General features: G+C 47.6%; 1 protein-coding gene across 7 annotated transcripts in view; it reads left to right on the top strand.

Annotated features, from left to right (window-relative positions):
• The window catches only part of ASTN1 (astrotactin 1), a 278,304-nt gene that overhangs the window by 136,242 nt on the left and 119,255 nt on the right, over positions 1-22,807 (top strand). For all 7 annotated transcript variants that reach the window (XR_016442322.1, XR_016442321.1, XR_016442320.1 and 4 more), the window contains exon 9: positions 20,870-20,944. Coding sequence is in view for 3 of the 7 variants with exons in the window: in XM_090047144.1 (XP_089903270.1) it covers positions 20,870-20,944 (75 nt within the window). In the remaining 4 variants the exon portion in view is untranslated. The remainder of the gene's footprint in view (positions 1-20,869; positions 20,945-22,807) is intronic.

Here is a 22,807-nt window from a genome sequence, read left to right as displayed (position 1 = left end):
AAGTCGGTGCACTGCCTGAGCTATGCTACTGATGCTTAGTGCTTCCACATCTTACTTCATGGTGTTAAGGTGAGATACCCTTCATGCAGCATTCCATCGTATCTTTCATAGCATCCGACGAAGTAGGCCACTGCCTGCAAAAGCCCATACCTCCCTGAACCAATTTGTCTCTTACATGCCACCTTGCCCTACCTTCTGCGTATCTTTCAGTGTGTGGCTTTAAATCATTCATGTGCATTTGAAAATCCTGCTACTCATCATGAATGTCCCAATAAGGCAGTGCGAGTGGCTTTTTCTTTCAGCCATCCATCTTGAGTTTCTCCCCCAAACTTTTGGAAATTTTGGGGTCATTTCACGTTTCTTTGAACTTGTCAGATTTTGTTTCAGAAATGGAGAGCAGTCGAGTGATATTTAATTCAGGCTCCTCTTCCTGTGGCTAGGGCCTTCACTATTTATAGGGGTTCTTGAAAGCTTGTCTGCTCTAAGTAGCTCAATACCTGTGCTGCGTTTCACATTTAATGAGAATTTTTACAATTTTGTAATCATTTCTGAAGTCTGGCTGCCGCTTTGCACAGCAGTTCCTATAATGGGGCTTCGAATGATTTTTATAATTTATCTCCATCTCATCCAAATTCTTCTTGTGAACATGAAACAAATTGCCACCCGAGCACCTCTAGAATTTTTTCCAACCCAAGCATAGCTCCATTTTTAAGGGTCAAAGTAGCTGAGTGATGAAGGTGTTATGCAGTGAATCCAGAGGTATGCATTTTGCACTTGTGCCAAAGACAGAACTCAGTTTACCCAACTGAAAATGGGTATCCAGTCACTGAGGCTCTGAAAACTGCTAGATGCGATAATAGCTACATCACTCTCTGCTGTGCTGGTGACTGCAGACGTTGCACAGTTTTCATTGTGCAGGTCTGATGAGCTGCTTAGACTCAGGGTTCTGGACCATGCTTTGGTTTGATGGCAGTAAGATGGCAATCCATCCATGTGGGATTACATCAACCAAGTTCTCAGATCCTCTGTTAAGTGCCAAACACAGAAGCTTCTGTTTAATACTTTTTTAAAATGCTGCATAAGTTTTTATTATCCATGCTGAAGACCGCTTTAAGTAATCATTCCTTGGTGTAGCAGGACTGAGGCCCCAGAAGTGACCATGATGACCCCTGATGGCTAAGCACCTCCAGACCCACTCTTACTCTTTGGGGTACCATCCTGTTTCACCTTTCCTGCCATGCCTTGAAGCAACTAATAATACTTAGGGAAGCTGTCCCAGGGCCCCGAAATGAGCCTTAGTCCTTCTGCTATTGATTGTCTTGTGTGCCCGGCTGGCATCCATCTTGTTCCTCCAGCTCTGAGGTGTAGCCCGCTGGCTCTATCCATTCCTTACAGCACAAGCTGCCTTAAGGGAATAATCATGGTCTCTGTTCTCCCCTGTAGCCATGCCCATGCCTTACAGATGTTATTCTGACAACATTCCTGTAGGGGCCTTTGCCGTCTTGGCTTTAGCCACTTTTATTCTGGCTACAGGGCTCCATCTCTGTCCCACTTGTTCTTGCTTGACTTTCTCAGCCTCAGCCCTTTCTGTATCTCAGGCTCCTGGTCCCAGTTTCTGTGTCCCTGGGGTTTCTGGGCCTAGGCAAGGGTGTTCCCAGGTTAACTTAATCCCCCTGGCATCCTTGGCCCAAGGCAGGGCTGCTTATAGCCTAACCCAGCATCCTAGTGCCGCTGGCCTAGGCAAGGCTGCTCATGCTTCATCAGCCCCTGGCCCCTTTAGCGGGGCTCAGTCTCTCCCTCCCTCCACCCCTCTCCCACCATAAAGTCTCTGACTTTGCAGGACTACTGTCCCCAGCCTCCAGATGGTTTGGGTTTTGGTCCTATGCAGCCCACTAAGTCCTAGACCAGGGCTGGGCAAAAAGGCAGATCCAGCTGGCCTCCATTTCCCAGCAGTCTCTGCCCACATCGCTGTGGCCAGTTTCCATGGAAACCCCAGCAGCAGTGGTGCCATGACAGCAGGGGCCAGGGTTTCCATGGAGACTGGCCCCAGCAGCACTGGCAGGGTGGGGAGCTTCTCTGGGGCCAGAGCTGAGATCTTGCAGTAGTGACAATATGGTCCAGAGCTGGGGCAGATGATGTGCTGCCTGCATGTCCCTGCTTGGGGTGTGTGGGCAGTGAATCACAGCTCTGCCGCAGCTCTGGACCATGCTGTCAATGCTGCAAGATCCCAGCCCCAGAGCAGTTCCCGCCCAGCTGCCCACCCTGCCAGCGCTGCTGGGGCCGGTCTTCATGGAAACCCTGGCCCCATGTTGTCATAGCTGCACCACACCTGGGATCTCCATGGAAACTGGCTGCAGTGATGTGGGCAGGAGCTGCTGGGGAATGGAGTCTGCTGTGGACCAGACATTGCCCACCCCTATCCTCGACCCTGGAAGGGCTCTATACCAGGTGGCCCTTGGGCATCCCTATGGCCTCCTATTTGTCCTTTTTTGGGCACACTGGTCCTGTGACATCAACTTAAATGCATTGCAAATACAAATGATCATTCAGTCCAAAAGTCTCTCCCACTCTGGATCTATGCCTTCCTGCAAGCGCTAATTCTCTTTGAGTTCTTACCTCCCAGCTCTTATGGGTGGCTAGGGTGCTTGCCCGGCTGCCTCCTGCAGCCCCTATCTCCCAGGAGATCCATTCCCTGCAGTATGCAGAGTCAGACTGCCCTCCTTGCTCCAAACACTGGGCTTATATGCCTCTCAGCACCACCCCTTCTGGTCACATGTCTTCTCAGCCACCTTCAGGTGTTTCCCCTTTTCTGAATGGCCCACCCCCTGAGCAGGCCTGCACAGCTTGCTTAGCCTGTTGCACTTTCCCCTTAAAGTTACAGGGTTACAAATGGATTGAGTCTGGGATCATGATTTTGTTCTCTGTTTGTACAGCACAATGGGTTGCGTCATTCAGATTCCTAGCAAAATACAAGTGTTGAGCTCTACATTCATAGCTACTGAGGATCACAATTTGGGAACAGATTTGCTTAGAGGTATTAAGATGCCCCCAAAATCTCTCTGCAAAGCCTCATTTAGGATCTTTTTCTTTATTCTGCCACTACCTTTTTTTGGGTCCTTGTGGCTTAGCTCTCCATGAAAGTGGGCTCAGTTACTACAGTTTAATTTCCACTTGCCATGGGGTAAGAGCAGTGATGCAGATGGGTATGGTGGACTGTTTGAAATGCTGTAAAGCCCACTCCTTTTTTATGCCTCACAAAATTGTTTATAGGGTATTTAAACATCTAATTACAAAAATGTTGAAGATTGAGAGTTTCTGTACTTAGTAGAGTTTGTCTTATCCCTTATCTTATGTCCAAAACTTAAAATACTCTTGGGTTGACATGTAGAGATGGCATTCTGCATTGTTTCATTAGCATGATGCCTGCACGTAAATCCTGATTCAAATTCTCTGGATTTATTTATTGCTAACTAGCTTGATTTTATTATGGTGATTGTGAGGCTAACTCACTGTTTTCAGTTAACTCAGTGACATCTAATTTTACCATGCAGTGCAGTTTGGTAATATGTTGGGATCCATATCAAAGTAATGTTACACCTTTAATGTATCCCAATCCCTTAAACACTGTCTTATTTTAAAAAAAGAATACCGCTTTAATAGTATTCAGTGTAAATTGCACACCCATTTAATCATCTCAAGTTGCAAACTGCTCTTTAACTTATTAAAACTATTTTGAACCAATCCATTCTATGCTATTTATGTCCCCTTGCAGTTGATGTTTATACCTGTATATGTGTGTTTAATGAGCTGCATTTCAGATTCTTTAGTGCTTGTTAATGCTTTCATTTAGAAAGCAGTCTTCTCTAGATATGCAAATATTAACTTCTTCTTGCTAGTGAGATCAACTTCTTACAAATAAAGTAGTAATAACCCAGGAGTTTGCAACATCAGAGTCACTGGATAGGATCTGCAGAGCTGGAGGGCTTTACTTATGTCTTTGTCCATGTTGGCATCAGGGCCGGAGAACAAGGAGCTATGCTAAGGCCAGACAGGTTCTCCCTGCCCTCCTGGCTCCAGTCCATAGTTGGGGACTATGCCCATGCTGTTGCAGCTTCTCCCAGCCCCTTGCTCCTCAGTTGTGGCATGGGTGCAGCTTCAAGCCAGTGAGGAACTGTACCGGGCTTAGGTGTTTTTAAACTATGTCTGTACTGCCACTTCTCTCTTCCTGCCCTCTTCCTTTGGCTGCAGCTTGGGCATAGCTTCCAGCCAGTGCAAAGCTGTGCTTGTGCTGCCGTCAAAGCAGGGAGGAGAAGCAGGCAGAAATGGCAGCAGTGTGGAAGCAATTTGAAGATGCCTGGTCCTGGTGATTTCTGTCTCTCTCTCTGCCTCTTGGCTGAGAAGGTGTCTGTCCTCAGATGTCAGGGTGAGCCGAGACATCTGACCTCTCTTCTAATCCATAGGTTTGAGAGAGGTCAACTTGTCTTTTGCTTCTGAAGGCTGTAATAAAGGACAAAAAGGTCAGGAAAACCCACAGTAGCTGGACAGATTGCAGACTTCATCCTGTGGCCAGAGCAGATGTCTGCATCCAAGATTGTTCCATGGCATCCTTTCAGAGACATGGCAACTTCCTGGGCTCAGAGGGTAGAAACACTGATTTCCTTAAGGCACCATCTGGTAATCTCGTGTCTTCTTATACCAGTAATAGCTGGCTTTCTCCTCATTGGCTGACAGTTGTTGGCTGCTGGATACTACAGTGAGCTTCAGCCCATGAAATCTTTTGAGATGCATGCATACATACATACATACTTTGGTTAGTCTATAAGGTGCAAATCTACCCTGGCTTCTGCTGGGAACTCCTAACTTAGTATAAGACAAGCCCCCTGCTTTAGTTTGTGGTTTGTGACATCCATTGGCAGCTTGTTGGTTGTGACATCTACTAGCACTTGTGACATTTGCTGTTGCCAGGCGGCATGGGAGAAGAGATATGACAAGGGAAAATTACCTGTTGTCGGGGTTCTCTCTTCTCCTGTCCTTTATCTTTCCTGCCTCTCCTCAGGATGTGTCACTTTGAGGCCTTTCCTCTCATCTTGTTTTCTCTTACTTTGCTCTGGAAGTCTCTAATTGGAAAGGAGATGAGTAAATTGGCACTTATAGCCTAGACTCTAAGTGAGAGATCATTTGCTTTTTGCTGTGATTTCTGTGTCTGGGTAGGATGGGAAGAAAGGTATACCACAAAGAGGTAGAGAAGAGTGATTTTTTTCCCCAGGAGAGTTAAGCCAGGGGTAAACATGGCAGGTGGGCAGAGTGGGCTGTGGTATTTGGCTAAGGCTGACTAATGCTGCAGATATCAGCAGCTGGGCCCAGTGAGGCAGGCAAGGGGGCTTTGGCATAAGAGCTGAATGCAGCAGATGGGCTCAGCATGTGGTGCCTATGTCTGGCACTGAGGTGTAACGGACAGCATCTGCGCCAGCACTAGGCAAGGCTGGCAGGCACAGCCCATGGCATTGGTACTAAGGCTAGATGAACTAGGCCTTTATTATTGGGGCAGAACAGGTATCTCCAAGTTTGCACAGCAATTTACCCGATTTTCAGTGGCCTCCTGCATTGTGCTTCACAGGAGGCATGCTAGGTGCAGGGTAGATTGCAGCGAAATGTGATACAGGAGGGGATGCAGGAGATGCTCTTTCATTCCTGAGCAGGAAGCATCTGGTTCTTGAAAGAATTCAGTCTTCTGGGCCAGGCTGCCCCATTCACTGGGGGAAGTGTCCCTTGGCTCTTACCCTTTGTTAGCCCAGTCTCCCTTCCTCTGAGGATCTGTGTGGGCCGACCTTATTTAGCATGTTTTCACTAGTGCCTCCTATGTCAGGCTCTGAGGAAGATGAAATAGCAGGACAAGTTTTGAAGGCTGGTCATGACTGGGAGACTACCAGCACCCAGATTAAAGATTTCCAGGTGTCCCTGAGGTTGGAGAAAGGCCAAGGACTTCTGCAATGCTACCTGAGCTTAGGGGCCATTTTAGCACATGAAAATATAGTTTACCATCAGCAGACTTTTTTAGAATTTATCTCCAAAGCCCCTCTTTGTAACTAGCCAGTCCTTTCTGTGGGCTCCCTCATCTCCCCAGGCATTTGCAAAGTTCCTAGTTTTCAGTTTCAATAACCTAATGGGCATCAGTGAAATATATATGTAGGTAGGCTCCTCCTCCTGTTCCATCCCTCCCCCTCCTTCTCTTGCCTTTCCCTTTTTTCTTTCCTACTTGACTTCCTTTTTTCCTTTTGCATTCCCTTACTCTCTCATTCCCTCTGATCCAAGCAGACACAGACACACACAACATCACAACTAAGATCTGCCGGCTTACAAACAGCAGAGGAGCCAGAGACACGGGCATCTGGATGAAGTTACACGGACAGTACTTCCCCTGCCTAAGTCCTTTTCTTTCCTTTCCATTTTTTAAAATATCTGCTTCTCTCCACTCCCCGCTGCGTCTCTCAGCTTTAGGAGACTGAAGTATAGCCAGATAAAAGCTTCTCTGTCTTTCAGATCCTTTTACCAAACTACTCATCTACCCCCTCTTCCCTCTCCCCAGTTCTCCTTTCAGATTTGCAGGCATCCCAGAGAGCAAGTATCTGCATTAGCATTTTTGATAAAGAGCTGGCTGGGAAGGGTAGCAAGGGGATAGAACAGAGAATGGGGGTGGGGAGAAGGAGCAAAGCAAAAAGCCAAGCTGCAGACAGTGTAAATGCCCAAACGGAAAGATCGAAGAAAGGCAGAGGCCTGAGTAGGGCAGTAAAGCGATCTGATAGAGCTGTAAGCACTGCTGGAACAGCTGGGCCATTAGGACACTGTTGAGCTTATTGAGCCCAACCTCACTTGAAGCTGGGGCTGCCAAATGGTTTTTTTCTGTTCTTTCCCACTCTGAGCTCCCATGCATCCATTATTGTCCGAATTTCAGGCCTGGCTTTTTATACTCCCTTGGCTTGGGGCATGATTTCTCGGACAGAGTGAGCTTTACCACCTTGTGGTGGCCTATTGGTACAAAAGGCATATTGAGCCCATTCCAAAATCTGCTTCCTTCCTTTTTTGTGTCCTTCTGACATCCTATTTAACAGAATTCACAGGCTCATTGGAATTTGACATGGCTGTTCTGTGAGCACTTCTGCTGTGCCCTCAAACTTGCGACCTCTGGGCTGTCAACCATGGCCGCCCTTGTGGAGTCCTATGGTTTGTATTTGAGTTGCGTGACAAAGAAGGCTGGGGGGTGGGCTCTGGCCTGCGGTTCTTGTAGGGAACACCTTGGGGGCTTGGTGTGGGCAGGCTTTCCTGTAAATAGTTCTGTAAGCAGGACACCTTTATGCCCTTTTCACCCGCAGGGGCAGATGGCAGTCCAGGCCTGGCAGGAGGGGTCAGAGACCGCTCTCTGATTAGTTCCCTGTGAAATAATGGGTGCCTATAAATGAGCCAGGAGGCTGCTCTGATGTGCTGTAATTACAGTGTGTTGGAGTAGACTCAATAATTGATCAATAATTGAAAGTAGATCTGGGAAACTATCAGCCTGACCTCTATCCTGGGGAAGATCTTGGAAAAAATTATCAAAGAGACCATTCTTGGCAAACTGGCTGATGGCAACATCCTGAGGGATAGCTAGCATGGGTTTGTTGCTGGTAGGTCTTGCCTGACCAATCTCATTTCCTTCTATGACCAGGTGATCTATCACCTGGACAAGGAGAAGAGATTGATGTCATATATCTTGATTTTGAAAAAGCCTTCGATCTGGTATCCCATGATCATCTCATGGAAAAATTGGCCAACCATGGCCTCGGCTGCATCAGTCCACTGGCTGGGGAATTGGCTCTGTGGTTGTACCTAGAGAGTGGCAATAGACAGAAGTCAATCATTGTGGTGCGCTGAGACCCATGGGGTCCCCCAAGGTTCTGTCCTTGGACCTATACTCTTTAATATCTTTATTAATGATGTGGACATTGGTATCAGAAGCAGACTGGCCAAGTTCGCCGATGACACCAAACTTTGGGGTAAAGTGTCCATGCCTGAGGATAGGTTGGTGATCCAGGCTGACCTAGACAGACTCAGAAAATGGGCAGACCAAAACCTGATGGTGTTCAACACCAAAAAAATGCAAGTTACTCCACCTTGGGGGGAAAAAAACCACAGCATGCTTATAGGTTCAGCAGCGATATGCTTGCTATCACCATGGCTGAAAGGGGCTTGGGGGTCATGATTGACCACAATATGAATATGAGCCATCAATGCGATGTTGCATCTGGTAAAGAGAGCAAAACTCTGGCTTGCATCCATAGATACTTCTCAAGCAAATCCCAGGATGCCATACTCCTACTGTACTCGGCCTTGGTGAGGCCGCAGCTGGAGTACTGCATTCAGTTCTGGGCTCCACAATTTAAAAAGGATGTGGAGAAACTTGAGAGAGTCCAGAGGAGAGCCATGCACATGATCAGCGGGCAGGAGAACAGGCCCTATGATGAGAGGCTTAGAGATATGGGACTCTTCAGCCTGAAAAAGCGCAGACTCAGGGGGGACTTGGTGGCTGCCTACAAGTATATAAGGGGTGCACATCAGGATCTGGGGGAACGCCTGTTCACCAGAGTGACCCAAGGGATGGCAAAGTGAAATGGTTACAAATTCCTCCAAGACTGTTTCAGGCTGGACATAAGGAAGAACTTCTTTACTGTACAAGCCCCGAAGGCCTGGAACAGACTGCCACCAGAGGTGGTGCAAACACCTACTTTGGACTCCTTTAAGAGACATTTGGATGTTTATCTTGCTGGGATCCTTTGACCCCAGCTGACTTCCTGCCCCTGGGGCAGGGGACTGGACTCGATGATCTCCAAGGTCATGTAAAAGTGCCCAATTTACATCTTGGGTCAGCGTTATCCCCAGGTTAAGGTTATAGTTTTGTAACTGTTTTGTTGTAAGTGTGGCTAAGTGGCCTGAGAAGAAAGAGGGAGGCACTGGGTGGACAAAAGATCCTAGGGCAGATCAGAGTAAAGTCTGAGTGTGGAAATGCAGTGCGTTAGAGCAAACTCGATTAATCGAGTCTGCTGGAGCATGGAAATTACCATGATCCAGCAGCCTCCTGTGTCATGTGCATCAGCATCACGTGCTGAAAAATGGTGATGGGTGCATGAAGTGAGCTTTAGTTCAGAGTGCCCCACTGCCCTTTTTCAGTGCAGGGGACCCTGATACATGTGATGATCTGGTGCTTTTAATTAGCTTCCCACAGACCTTCCACAGCAGATGTAAAAATGGCCGTTGTTGTGAGGTACTAAGAAAATGCATTTTAGCATGTCTGTCTTAATATGCATTAACTAAAGAGCAGGCCTGACAGTATGCAAATACAGAGGCTGCTTTGACACGCTGCAATTACAGTGTGTCAGAGCAGACTTGATTAATCGAGTCTGGTGGAGCTTGGCAAGAACTGTCCTCCAGCAGCCTCCCGCGTCTCGTGTAATAGTGTCCCCACACTTGAACACGGCAGTGGGGGTACTTGAGCTAAAGCTCATCGAACAAATTTTAGTTCAGAGGCCTCTGATGCCATTTTTAAGCACAGGAATGCTGATACACAAGATGCTGCAGTGCTTTAAGTGCTCCAAGAGCTGCTGTAATTAAAGCACTGCTTCCCCCCACCCCCAGAGCACATGTAAAAGTGCCCACAGCTTTTAAATGATGCTTAATGAGCATTAGTCTATTTTAATGTGCATTAACTAAAAGGTACAGGTTTTTTAGTGACACTTTAATGGCTAATGCTCTTTAAAGCATGTGTGTGTGTAGCAGGATTCCATTTTGGGGGATTGGGTTGAGTCCCAGGCTTGAGGGCCTGCCGTTTGATTGGTGGAGCCTGCCCACCAATCTGGGGGCAGCACAAGGGAAGCAGTGCCCCACCCTTTTCCAAAGGGAGGGGGCAAGGAGCAGCTGAATTGGAACTGCGCCAGCCAGGTCTGGAGAACTGGGGGTGGGGGGGGGTGGAGCCCCTGAAGAGTATAAAAGGGGAGCATGCTCAGCATGCTGGAGAGAGATGATGAGGGACAGCAAGGAGAGAGGAGCTTTGGAGATGGCCGTCCTCAGGACCCTGCTTGAGCTTCAGCAGTGCGCAAATCAGTGCATGGGGATCAGGCTCTAGGAGCTGCTCAAAGCAGCTTCAGCCTGCAAACCCAGCAAGTGGCTGGGCAGTCGGTGTGCAGATCAGCACACAGAGAACTGGCCCTGGGAGCAGCTTGAGGCTGCTGGGGCCCCGCATAGTGCACAGATTGGCACACAGAAAGCTGGCCCTGGGAGCAGCTTGCAGCTGCTCAGGCCTCACCTGGTGTGCTGGTCAGTGCACAGAGAACTGCCTTGGAAGCAGCTCGCAGCTGCTCACATTAGCCCCGGCCCTAGGCCGAGTGACCGGAGCCCTGCAGTGCGGCTCCGCCTTTAACTAAAAATGCCCTGGTGCGCAGAGCAGGGCCCGGGAAAGGGGAAAACCCTTAGTGTGAGACTGGGGAGTCGGAGCCTGCAAGGGCTTGGCTCCCAGAGAGACAGAGAGAGCCCTAGGTGCCCAGTGCGGGGTGCCGGGCCATCGAGGAGAGCCAAAGGGACCGCTGGGGAGATGCTCTCATGGGATAGGCCATCAGGGGATGAGCCTTTACTTCTTCAGAGAGGAAACGTGAGTTACTGGGGAAGCGGGCCCCGCAGGGCAGGCTGACATGGGTGAGGGCCTGGCGCTTCCAGCCTCCATTGTGGGAGGGGCGTGTCCATGTCCCAGGGCCCTAAAGGGGCGGGGCTTCAGGGAAACCCCTCCCGGAGGTGCTGAGAGCACTCCCTACTCTGAGGTTGTTGTGTTAAGGGCTATACAGCTAGGGGCATTCTTTAAGGGGGTTTATATGGTTTATATGTTTTAGTGTCTCAATAAGTATATTGGTATTGTTATTTGTGAAGGTTTAAAGAAATATTATTGTTCATTTACTTGGGTTATGTAGGTTAATATCCCTATGTGTTAATTGTGTTGTATAGGTTGTAAGTTATTTGGTTCAGATTTGGTATTATATGTGAATTGTGAAATATTATATATAGTATTATATGTTAAGCCTTGTAAATATTCTCTTTTATCTTAAGTTCTTGTGTTTATTCTTGTAATAAATTGTACATAGTTAAGTACTTGGTTTCGGCCTAGCTCTATAGGGAGGGGAAGAAGCCACTCTAGTAACTGACCTCTTCCTCAGCACCCTGCCTGACCACCACCCCTGTCATCAGAGGACAGGGCACATCCCCCAAGTGTACCCAGACTACATGTAGATAGGCCGTTAGATCATAAGCTCTTTGCAGGCGAGTGTTTGTGTCTGGAGCAGTGCAGTCCTGATCCAGGATTGGGTCCCCTTAGCTCTACTGTGAAGTAAGTAGATACATAAACAATAGTCCCTTTGCCCCCCTTTTAGGCAAAAGGTAATGGCCACTGTCAGGACTAGCTGCCACTTTTTCTTGAATGAAGAAAAAAAAATGTCAAGAATTTTTGCTCTAAGGAGAATCAGATCTGTTAGGAAAATGTGTCCTGTTCCTGGACACCCTCTGGCTTGTGCAGAAAAAGAAGCGATTAAAAATTTCAGTATACTTTTCTGAAGTTATTCTGATGCTTTTTGAAATTTCACTAACAAGTTTTGCCCCTGGAGCTTGCGACTGCCCACAGAGAGCAGTCACACGTGGGCACACGGAGCTCCAGGGTTGTGTGACTACCTGCAGTAGATCCCGTATCTCACAAAGTAGGGCAGTCTGCTACACTGAGCCCCTGAAGGGTTCCCAGCAAGAACTGCAGGCTAGAGCCCAGCCTGCAGGGACAGGGGCTGTTGGGCTGTTTGATTTTGCCCAGTGCTCTCCCTCACCGACCATTGCTTGGAACATATGAAATGAACTGACTTTTTATTAAATCAACTGCTTACAGAGCTTCACTTCAGCTTTTACCAGCCCGCAGCTTAACACTTCTAGACACTTTAAAGACTGATTCAGAGAGGCATACGTTTTCACAGGGGACGACCTAGCATAGGCTGTTGCCTATGTCAGTTTATGACTCTAAACCAGTTAGTAGTCTCTAAGGGCATTTTCAGATGTGGTCCCACTGTGGCGCTGGGCACTTTTAATTAGCAAGCTAATTAAAAGCACCCACATGTCATGTGCATCAGCAGTGCAGCATGCTTCCGCACTGAGAAAATGGTGGCGGTGCGGTTTGAACTAAAGCACATTGAATGTGTTTTAGTTCAGAGTGCACCACCACCGTTTTCTCGGTGCAGAGGTGCGCTACACTGGTGATACATGTGAGATGCAAGGCTGCCAAAGCGGATCCATTTATGTGCTCTAACAGGCTCAATTAATTGATTAACTGAGTTTGCTCTGACGCACTGGATGAGCAGGCTCCCTGCGTGTGTGTAAGTGCCCTAAGGTACTACCCTGCCCTGCTCTGTCTGACTTCAGACTCAGACTTCCTGGTGCCTTCTCTTTATCCTTCTCTCCTGCAGCCCTGGGTTTTTTCTTCGTAGGGGCAATTATAGGAGATTCTCCATTAAATTACCACTGTCTTTACCCTGAACACACTTTCCTCTCGCTGGTGTTTTCCCTCCTCCCTTCTAGCCCTTTTCATCAGGGGGGGAAGAACTTGGGTTGGTAGAAAAAAGAAGAAACCTAGAAGAAGTAAAGCAAAAAGGCAGAGATTTCTGGAGACAAAGCTGCTTCTTTCTAACAAAGGAGGACTTGAAATGCTTATTTAGGGAAGAGTAGACTAGAGTGCCAGGCATTTCCTGGAGTCTGGAGATGAGGGATTTTTTTTTTTCCATCAGGTAATGAGTTTCAGATGTTTCAGGCAACCTTTGCTTTGGGCTATTGTCCTTCTAACGAGGTGTGAATGGCAGTCAGGGATGAGATAGCAGGGGGCACCGAAGACCATAATCAAAGTGGGTTGGCAGAGGTTTGGAAGTGGGCGCTTGTCCAGGGTCTGGCACACCGTGTGTGGTTCGTGGCAGCTGTGTCAATCTCTTGCTTTTGCAAGTTTCATATTCACACCTGAGTGTAAGAACTGTTGGTAAAAGATGATGGCTGTCATGTCTAGCACAGTTAATCCAGTTTGATCAGTCACTAAGCTGTTGCTGATCAGCCTCTCTTTCTTTCTTTTATGAGCTGTAAAAACCAACCAACTGAAATGCCTACTAAGAGCAACAAAAACAGAACAGCATGGAGCCTGCAGCGATCATGAAAAAGGGAAAGAGAAATAGTAAAAGGTGGAAGAAAGACGGAGCAAAACAAAGTTGCAGAACAATGGGAGGCAAAAGACAATGTTTGAAAGACAGAGACATGTAGAGTGATGAAATCTCTGATACTCAGCTCTGAAGCCAAAAAAATACCAAACAAGCAAGATGCATGATGGAACAGTCTGTCTTATTCCTTAGGAGGGCTTCATTGAAGCAGGAACAGAAATAAAACACCTATTACATGGACATACCGTATTTTTCGGACCATAAGACGCACCTGACCATAAGACGCACCCAGTTTTTATGGCAGGCGTCGTCCTCCTCTGGGTCAATCCGCCACTCTCCGCTCGGGGTCCTGGGTCTGGCTGCTGCTGCTGTCCCTCTCTCCGCCGGGGCGGATGGCCCCTCCCCGCCGGGGTCCGCGCTCCCGCCTGGTGCGGAGCCGCCTGCAGGCTCCCCTCCTGGAGCCTCAGTCTCCGCGGCAGCGAGTCCCTCCTTCGGACTCCTGCCCCGTCTGTTCCGGCCGGCCATTTTTATTGCCGGCTCCCGGTGTAAACAAGTGGCGGGTGTCCCGCTCGGGCTCCGCCGCCTCCGTGGGCAAGCTCCGCCCCGTCTCCCCGGGACACACACCTTCGGACCATAAGACGCACCCTCGTTTTCCCCCCACTTTTGGGGGGGGAAAAGTGCGTCTTATGGTCCGAAAAATACGGTATTTACATAGAAAACTTGGGATTGTCCTACCATCTGCTTCCTTAAGAGTGTTCTAAGATGAGTTGCTTCCGTAGCAGCTTCCTGCTTCAGCACCATCATTTTTACCTTTCTGCATCTAGGAGGGTGTTGGCCAAAGGCTGACCAGGAAGTGTTTTGCTCTACAGGGTACTTAGAGAAGGTGCTAACTGATAGAAATAAAGAATGGGGATGGCTTATTCATTGGTTGATTCATTAGGATATGCATATTGAAAGAAGCCTAAGGGAGTGCAAGGATCATATCCCATTTATGTTGGTGGGAGTTAGGCATCTCTCTCCCATAGCATTCCTTTAAAAATCCCAATCCATGTATTCATTTATTTGAAGATATTACCAGCAACAAGTGATACTCAAACTTCTTTCCCTCCCCTCTCATTTACAGACCTACTCTCCTCCCTTCTGCTGTCATAGAGGTATGTCCAGAAATTGCAGGAATTTGCCTAGTCAGAAAAGTAAGATGAAAAATGCGTTTACCTGATCAGCACCAAGTTCAGGCAAATTAGCATTGTGTTCCTCCTTACCGAAAGATTTGATGGGCCTAGATACAGATGTTTCTTTGTACCCATCCAGGCTGTTGGGCCTTTTTGGCTGTCCAGCATTGGAAAGTCCGCATTGCAGCTGCCCACTCTGTGGATAAACAGAAAAATCCAGGCTTTAAGGCTGTCAATCCAGCCCTTTCACAACATAAAATTCACTCAAAGTAAAGTGTTGCTCTTATAATGGTTTCCCAGCCAGTATTTTTATGGAACAATATCAGGCCTCGCCTTTTGTTCCCTCTCTGGTACACTCCTGAGAAGGAAAAATAAAGACCATCTGTGGGAGTATTGACATCTTGTAGATGGTGAAATATTCAGGGTACCAATGAGACGCGCAGAATGCATTCCTTTAGTTCTAAAGCTCACCTTCCTTATTCAAGGCAATCTGATCTATGAGTTGAATGGAATCCTTCAATTCTAGGACTCTTGATAAATATCCTGTTGTGGCCCGGTAAGGAAATTAGATGGAGGTATATAATCCTGCAATCAGAATTTTTTTTTTTATTGCTGCTAAAAGGACCCAACAACTTCAGATTAGAAATTAAAGGCTTTGCACAATAGAGCTGAAATTGCCCCCAGAGAAATTCCTTGAGTTTTGTCTCCTACAAAGCACTTATTTAGCATCTGTCAGGGAAAATGTTTATCTATGTTTAGTGTTCTTAGTTGCATTCAGGGCTAACATGATGAAGCAGATTGGAAAATTTAGTCCAGCTCCAAGCTCACTTCTCTCGGACGTGATTCCTAACTGAAGGGTACTGGAATAAGAGCGGAGATACGAGGCTGGGAACCTGATCCAGAATCCATTGGAGGTGACTTCTGCTGCTTCCTCTAATCCAGGGGTGTCAAACTTGCATCCTGTGAACCAGATCTGTCCTGCAGAGCCACCCCATATAGCTCACTGAACTACTGGTGGGCCAGGAGATTTTGGGGTGGGGGGCATGGGTAGCTGAGATGGGGCCTACACTCAGAATCTAGGTCGCCAGGACTCCACTGTATATGACCCATGGTGCTGGACGGGCAAGCAAGGGCTGTGCTAACACAATTCCACTTACCCAGCAGCTACTTACCCCATAACAATTTTAGCTTGTACTGCCTCTGCTGAGGCAAATCGATGTTTGGTCCATAGCTGCTTACCTCACTGCAGTCACCATTTGCCCCATAGGTCTGGCCCATGAGGAGCTGTGCAACACAAATCCAGTTCAGGACATGGGATGAATTTAATACCTCTTCTCTAGTTTAAAAATCAGGTATACGGTGGTGGAGAGGTCATCATCATGAGAAAGGCTTCCTGCCCTGATGCTGCTTCTTCCCAGGTCTGGGGATGCTCTGCAGGTTCTCCAAAGGCTGGTCTGATTTGTAGGAGGCAGATAGGTTGGTTTTCTGTCCCTGGAGGTGATCTGTGCTTCCTGTGTTTGGCAGTCAAGGACGCCATCCACAATCCAAGTTCTCTTTCAGAGGGTTGGCCAGTGACTCCACCTAGTTCAGTACCACTGCAAGGGGAGATGCACCCACATGCCACATGGCTTGTCATCCCATTGAGTGCTTGTCTGTCAAGCCATATAATCTATTAAAGCATCGTAGGAATTGGATATAAGGACTTAGACTTAGACTGAGCCTGTGTTCTTGCCACAGGGTAGGGTAGATCCTTGGGAGACATGTTTTGTGTGCTTTGACCAGGCCATTTTACTGTCCAAAGGATTAGTTTTTCTTTCACTTCCCTTGAGAGACTATAGCAGGTTTCAAAGACCCCACTCTCAAGAAGGCTTTCTTGTTATTAATCCATTTTTTCCCTTTTTTCTGTCCTTAATTTAACTTCTCCTGTCAGCCTGAATAATTCTTCTGCATGTTTGTGTTTACACTTCCTCCTAATCTGTTTACTGCTATTATATCCTCCCTTACTGACATTTAGCCAAGATGCATCTATCTAACTCTTTTTAAACTTGATTCCTAAATCCATGTGTTCAGTCCTTTATTATTATTTTTTTAGAGGTGCACCAATATATTGGTCGCATATTGGATTGGCACCAATAAAAGGAAAATTAACATTATCAGCTATCTGCTTTTTTTGGCTAGTGTAGCCAATAATGTCACCGATAACTATGGTATGCATTGGCAATGTGTAGGGGGTGCATGCAGGTGCACATGCACCCCCTGAGATTGGCCGTGCACCCCGTGGAAGTGCCAGCCACGAAACTGGAAGTGCTGGCAGAAATGTACTTCTGGTTTTGCTGCTTGCTCAGCAATAGTATGCCTCCTGGCTGGTGCCCCCAGATACCACATGTAAGTGCACAGCCACCATGTACATGACCAGAAATGCAGCTAGGCAGCATGCAGATTAGCACCCTGCAGGTAAGTCAGTGAAGGGGAAGAGGCTTGGGGGAGATAAGGGGTGTTGGGGGGCAGATCAAGGTCCCTACAGTGAGGGAGGGAGTGGGGTAGGGGCTGAGGCTGAGGGTGCTGCTCAGCCAGGGCAGTGAATGGGACCCTGGGGCTGGGGTGGGGAGCAGGACAGAGCCACGGGTGGCTCATCTAGGGGGCACAGGATGTGTTGGGAGGGGGGTTGTGTCCCTGCTGCTCCATCCACCCCCGGGGAGGAATGGGAGGGCGTGTGTGTGTGTGTGCCTCCCCCCCCACAATTTGTGCATGGAAGAGGCGGTGGACTTGGGGTCAGGGGCAGTGCCAGCCTCTTTCTGGTGGGGGGGCTGAGCTGGGGCTGGGCTACACACTCCTGGCCTGAGGGACTGCAGTGAAGCCTCGCTTCAGCAACTCCCGAGCCCTGTCTGTGATGATGCTGGTGTGATCTGAGCCTTAGGAGATATGCACAGGGCTGGCAGATCCCTGCACAGCACAGCACAGCACAGCACCCCCAGATGCCCTGTCCTTCTCTGTCAGCAGGGAGAGGTGGATTCCCCAAGTCATGTTGCAGGTCCTAACTTGCCCTGCACTGGCAAGAGCTGGGGTATGGGCTGGGGGATCCTGGCTCATAGCTGCTCTCCCTCGGCTGAGTTCCTTGAGAGGCAGGGCAACCTCAAGACACAGAGGATGGCGCTCACCGAGAGCTGGCCCCAGAGACTGGAGCAGGGTCCAAGGCTGCTGAGTGGGCAGATGCCTCCTTACCTTTCTTGATGATGGACTGATCCAGAAAGTTCATTCTGACCTCCTTCACTGCCTGCAAGCAAAGTGAGGACAGAGAGCAAGGTGCTGCTGCTGCTTGGGCACTTTGCGTCACCCCAAGCCAGTGCTGTCAAGCTGGGCTGTGACCCTGAGCTCAGCATGGCCAGGAGCTGTCCTTCACTCCAGGACAGCTCCCCCCACTCCCTGGAGCTTGGCAGATGTTCCCCCTGCTGCCTGAGCTGACAAGGAGCAAATTGCTCCCAGCCAGTGTCTACATGTGCACTATGCCGCATTAAACTAATGCACCATTTTCTAGTACCTGTCTCTGTCAGCACCAGCAAATGGCATATTAGACTAATCTAATACATATTAAGTGCATGTGTAGATGGTGACACTTTCCTTAAAGTGTCTCGAATAGACACATCCTCTGTGAACACAGTTCTGAATTGCACAGAGTTGTTTGGTTTTTACCAGTCTGCTCTGTTTATATGGATAGCAGATTTGAATCCTTATTCTTCAGGTATATATCATATGGATCCCACTGTAGAGACACATGTGTCCACAAGGCTAGATTTTAGATTTTAGTTATCTCATCCAGAAAGAGGGGAGTTTGCTCTTCCTCTCTATCCAAAACACTGATAGTAAGTATATCTTTTGCCAGCCCCTAGAGAACTGTGAACAGGGGAGGAACAGCAGCATCCTTGGTTTGCACCAGGGTGGAGAGTCATCCTCATGGGGCTGCCATGCCTGCTTCTGCCCTGACTCAGGTTCAGGTCCACCCAGGTTCAGGATTGGTAGATGTGGCACTGCAGGAAAAATCAAAATTGAGGAAAAGTGCCCCTGCAGACCAGGACTCTAGAAGCCCACATCCCTTGGAGGCACAGAGCCAAGCCTTCTGCCTCATTGCAACTCCATGCAGCAAACTACAGGAATTCCCTGCAAACCAATATTTCCTGACTCAGAAAGGGAGGAGTTAGGAGGGCTTATATTGCCACTTTGACTAGGAGAGTAAGAGAGCATCAGGCACTTGTTATTTGAACCCCCATGCTGGATATTTTATAGGGACAATATGTTATTCATTGTTCATACCTTAAAACAGTCTCCGATTTTGATCTAAACCAGCTGATAAATCTCTATATTTTCCACAAATCACCACACTTGGCTCTGCAAGAAAAAAAATACTCACAGTAGAGGTACCCAGGATTTTGCTTCATTATATTGACAAGACCAAACCATTTGGCTCAACCCCTTCTCTGTTTGTAGCCATAAATGAGCCTTCTAAAGGTCAAGGCATCTCTTCACAAAGAATATTGAAATCAATAACACAGTGTGTGCTGCTATGTTACTCCTCCTTGAACATCAAGGCTGTTTCTGCCAGAGCACAAATACTTTTGTGGGGTGCCTTTGAGCATCTGCTAGCCAGGAATTTTAATGAAACAGATTTATGCTCTAACTGGGACATCTTCCTTTATTGCTTATGTGCTTTTTCCCCTCTTTGGAGAGTCCAGACATTTTGAACAAGCAATACTGTGAAGGATACATGGTGATGTAAGTTTTGGGGGGAATAGAGCTGTGCGTGTGGCAATTGATTCTTTGTTTCAGTTGACCGAGCAAACTGCAAAACAATCTATAAAGAAAAAAATACATTTTTGGGGGAGCTAAAATGTGAATTCTCAATTTTATGTCAGAATGAAAAGTCAAGCATATGCTTAAGGAAATATTGCTTTAGCTTTCTAGTTTGGGATTTTTTAAATTTAAAGTTTAACTACAAGATATTCTTGCAAAATGAAACACTGAAAGATTTTGTTTTAGAAACATTGGATTGAAAAGATTTTATGGGAGATGAGGGGCAGATTTTATTGGGGATTTTTTTACCCCAAACAATTGGAATTTGTCACACATTCCCAAAACATTTTGGTTGGCCCAAATCTATTTATTTTCATCAACAAGAAAATGTGTCATTCAAAATTTTTTTCCCCTGTTCTATTTGGGCTAATGGGTGGGAAGCAAAAAAGCTGGGACTGTGCTGCTGTGCAACCGTGATTGCAGAGCATGGTCTGGTAGTGGAGAGAAAGTTCTAAATGATTCCTCAAATGTGCTGGTGTTTTGCCTGCAGTACAGTAAAATGGAAGATGGCACAGAGAATGCCACTTGAGCCGCCCCCCACCTCTTTTTAAACTGCTTAGTCATACAAGATAAAAAGACGTGCAATTAAATTAAAGTCTTTGGGGCTTCAGGCAGGCACAAGGGTTTGCCTGCTCAAAGCTGGTGGCTAGATCATAGATTCGTAGATGTTAGGGTTGGAAGGGACCTCAATAGATCATCGAGTCCGACCCCCTGCATAGGCAGGAAAGAGTGCTGGGTTCAGATGACCCCAGCCAGATGCCCATCCAACCTCCTCTTGAAGAACACCTTCAAGAGCAAATTGGATGCTTATCTTGCTGGGATCCTATGACCCCAGCTGACTTCCTGCCCTTTGGGCAGGGGGCTGGACTCAATGATCTTCCAAGGTCCCTTCCCGCCCTGACATCTATGAAGTGTATTAAATCTATGAAATCCTCAGGGTAAGGGAGAGCAGCACTTCCCTTGGGATCACATTCCAGATTTTGGCCACTCAAACTGAAGAAGTTCTTCCTAATGTCCAGTCTAGATCTGCTCTCTGCTATCAGAATAAGGGGTTCACTTTAGGTCAGTGTTGGGATGGGATAGAGGCAGCAAAAGCCCAGCATAGGTAGGTGTCTTTCCTGGGAGCGCATGTCAATCAAATCAAGTCAAGTCAGTTCCGAGGCCGCTGTGACCACTGGGGCACCTTAGATGCTGTAACAACCCTCCTCCACTCTGCTAGTTTTGTGCACTGTGTCAACTGAAGCCCCATCCAGTGCTGATACTGGTTCCCCAGCTCTTCTTGGATCTGCCTCTTTTTCTCTTTTCCTCCACAGCACCCTGCATTATGGTGTTGGTCAATCAGTGTTCCACAGTTGTGCAAGAAAACATTGTAGGGTGCTGATGTGTTCTCTTTAAGAGGAGCACCCGGAGTGACTGCATTTCATTAACAAGGAAGTGACCTGTAGGCGTACAAAGAGTACACCTCAGACTATAATTGTGATCTTGAAGCCATCAGATGCAGATGTCACAGCTGGTATTCATAGCTGCACGTGAGGACAGTTTGACCTGTATTGCACAATGCAATGCATAGGTTTTTATTTATGCATGTATTTATTTTCTGTCTAGGCCTTGGCCATACACAATATTCCAGCGCGGATTTGACTTGGTACTGGGAGAGCAGCCTTCTGATAAGATATTTAGGTAAGTTTGTTTGGTTTTTTTTAAGGGTCCCTAGCCAGATTCCCTGGGCCAGCATCAGTCTTGCATCCAACAATTGATCCCCTTCCTTGTTTCTGTGCGATTCTGTGATGGTGTGGAAGCATTAGAAGGAGAGAGCTGCTTGGCCAAATGTGAATAGCATTGTGGCCTGTTTTGACTGGACTGAAGGATCTTCTTCAGCCACATCAAAGTTGCTTTGTTAAAAACACTAATGCACTGACTGAAGTGAGGTATTGTGGGGGTACCTACGTGTGTCTCCAGTTGAAGGCAGGCAGGGTGTGGTTTGGGGTAGAGCTGATTAGGTTTGCACATACAGCTGTTCTGCTCATGCATTATTCCTTTTTTACTGTCCTATCTGAGCCCTGCCTTTGTAGCTTGGAAAAATTCCTGCTTCTGTTTCCCTAGTACATGGTTGCACAAGTGTTTTTTCTTGTGCTGAGGAATTTCTGCTTTCCAGGTTCCTTCCTGCTGGGTTCATTTACACACACACACTCCTCCAAGGTGGGTATCTCTCTTGCCTAGACCTCACTTGTTCCACAGTGGACATGGAGCATATTCTGCTCACAAATATTCTGAAAACCACACCTTGAAGTCTTTTTTTCTGTTTGGCCATTGCACAGGTGACACTCCTATACAGGTCAGCCAGATGAAGATGGAATATTGCCCCAGAAAGCACTTCTGAGGTTGGCCCAAGGGGAAGAGGGGCCTGATCAGGGACCACAGGAGTTGCCCTTAGCAAGGCATGGCCTCTGGAAGGCCTCTTTTTCTCTCTTGCATGCATTAACAAGTGTGCACAAGGATGGGAGAGGAAAAATAAGAAGAGCGGGGGGTGGGGGAGAATAAAAATAGCAGAGGATACGTGCTGGTACTGGATAAGGTTGTGAGCACTTGGAAGGGGTAGCAGTGGGTAGAAGAAAGGAGCCTGGGTTTTGTTTGTCTGTATGCCAGTGAATCCTTCTGTGAATCTGGACAAATCTCTTCCCTTCAACATGCCTCAGTTCCTCCATTGGCAAGAAGAGGATAGTAATAGTAATGTAGGGCTCTGTAAAACACCTGGAATGAAAAAAAGCTAGGAAAACTATTGTAATAGTTCCCTTAATTGGACATGCTGCTTTTCCCACACTTTTGCCCCCCTTTTCCTCCATTTCCATCTTTCTCCTACTCCCCCACCTTTTTACATGCATTGCTCTGGAAGGGAAAAAGGTTTATAAACACTAAGCTGGCGTCTAATGACGAGCCTGCTACTTGGAATGGCTTCCTCAAAACCACCGTAGCAGTGATGGCACAAGGCAATTATCTCATATGTTTCCACTCCAGCAGAATCAGAGGTGCCAGAGACTGCTGGGACCTCATTAGCTGAGTATTTAGCTCCCCTAGGACCCAGCATGATGCCTCCTAGCTCCCTGAATATTCATTGATCCTGTGCATGTTGCTTTTTCTCAGTGCGCTGTCACATTGCTGGCTTGCCGCTGGGAGCCATGGGCAGGATGCGACAGTTTGCCTCCAGCATGGGAATGAGGGAGGTACTATATACACACAGCTCGGGTCCACAAAGCATATGCCTGTCCACAAAGCATACACCTCCAGTGCTGCATGATGTACTCATGTCATCCTGTTGCACCCATTCTGGCATCAGGGCGCCCTTTTGTAGAGCTTACTCTGTCCCCTACCATTATGTATAGGCTGCTCCCTTCTCGGTGGGATTCTCCAGCCTGTGGGAGTTTGGCTTTTATTCTGAGTGGGTCTCAGCATTTTCTCTGCAGTCTCATTGCTCAGGTGGCCTGTCAAGTGCATCTAGGTCTCTTCCTTCAGCCAGAGTCTGGGGAGCAGGTGGTCTAGCCAGTA

The sequence above is a fragment of the Crocodylus siamensis genome, chromosome 5 (genome assembly GCF_052110815.1).
Source record: "Crocodylus siamensis isolate JL-2025a chromosome 5, ASM5211081v1, whole genome shotgun sequence".
NCBI classification, from domain to species: Eukaryota; Metazoa; Chordata; order Crocodylia; family Crocodylidae; genus Crocodylus; species Crocodylus siamensis.
Note: the sequence above shows the minus strand (reverse complement) of the source record. Positions and strands in the feature narration are given on the sequence as shown.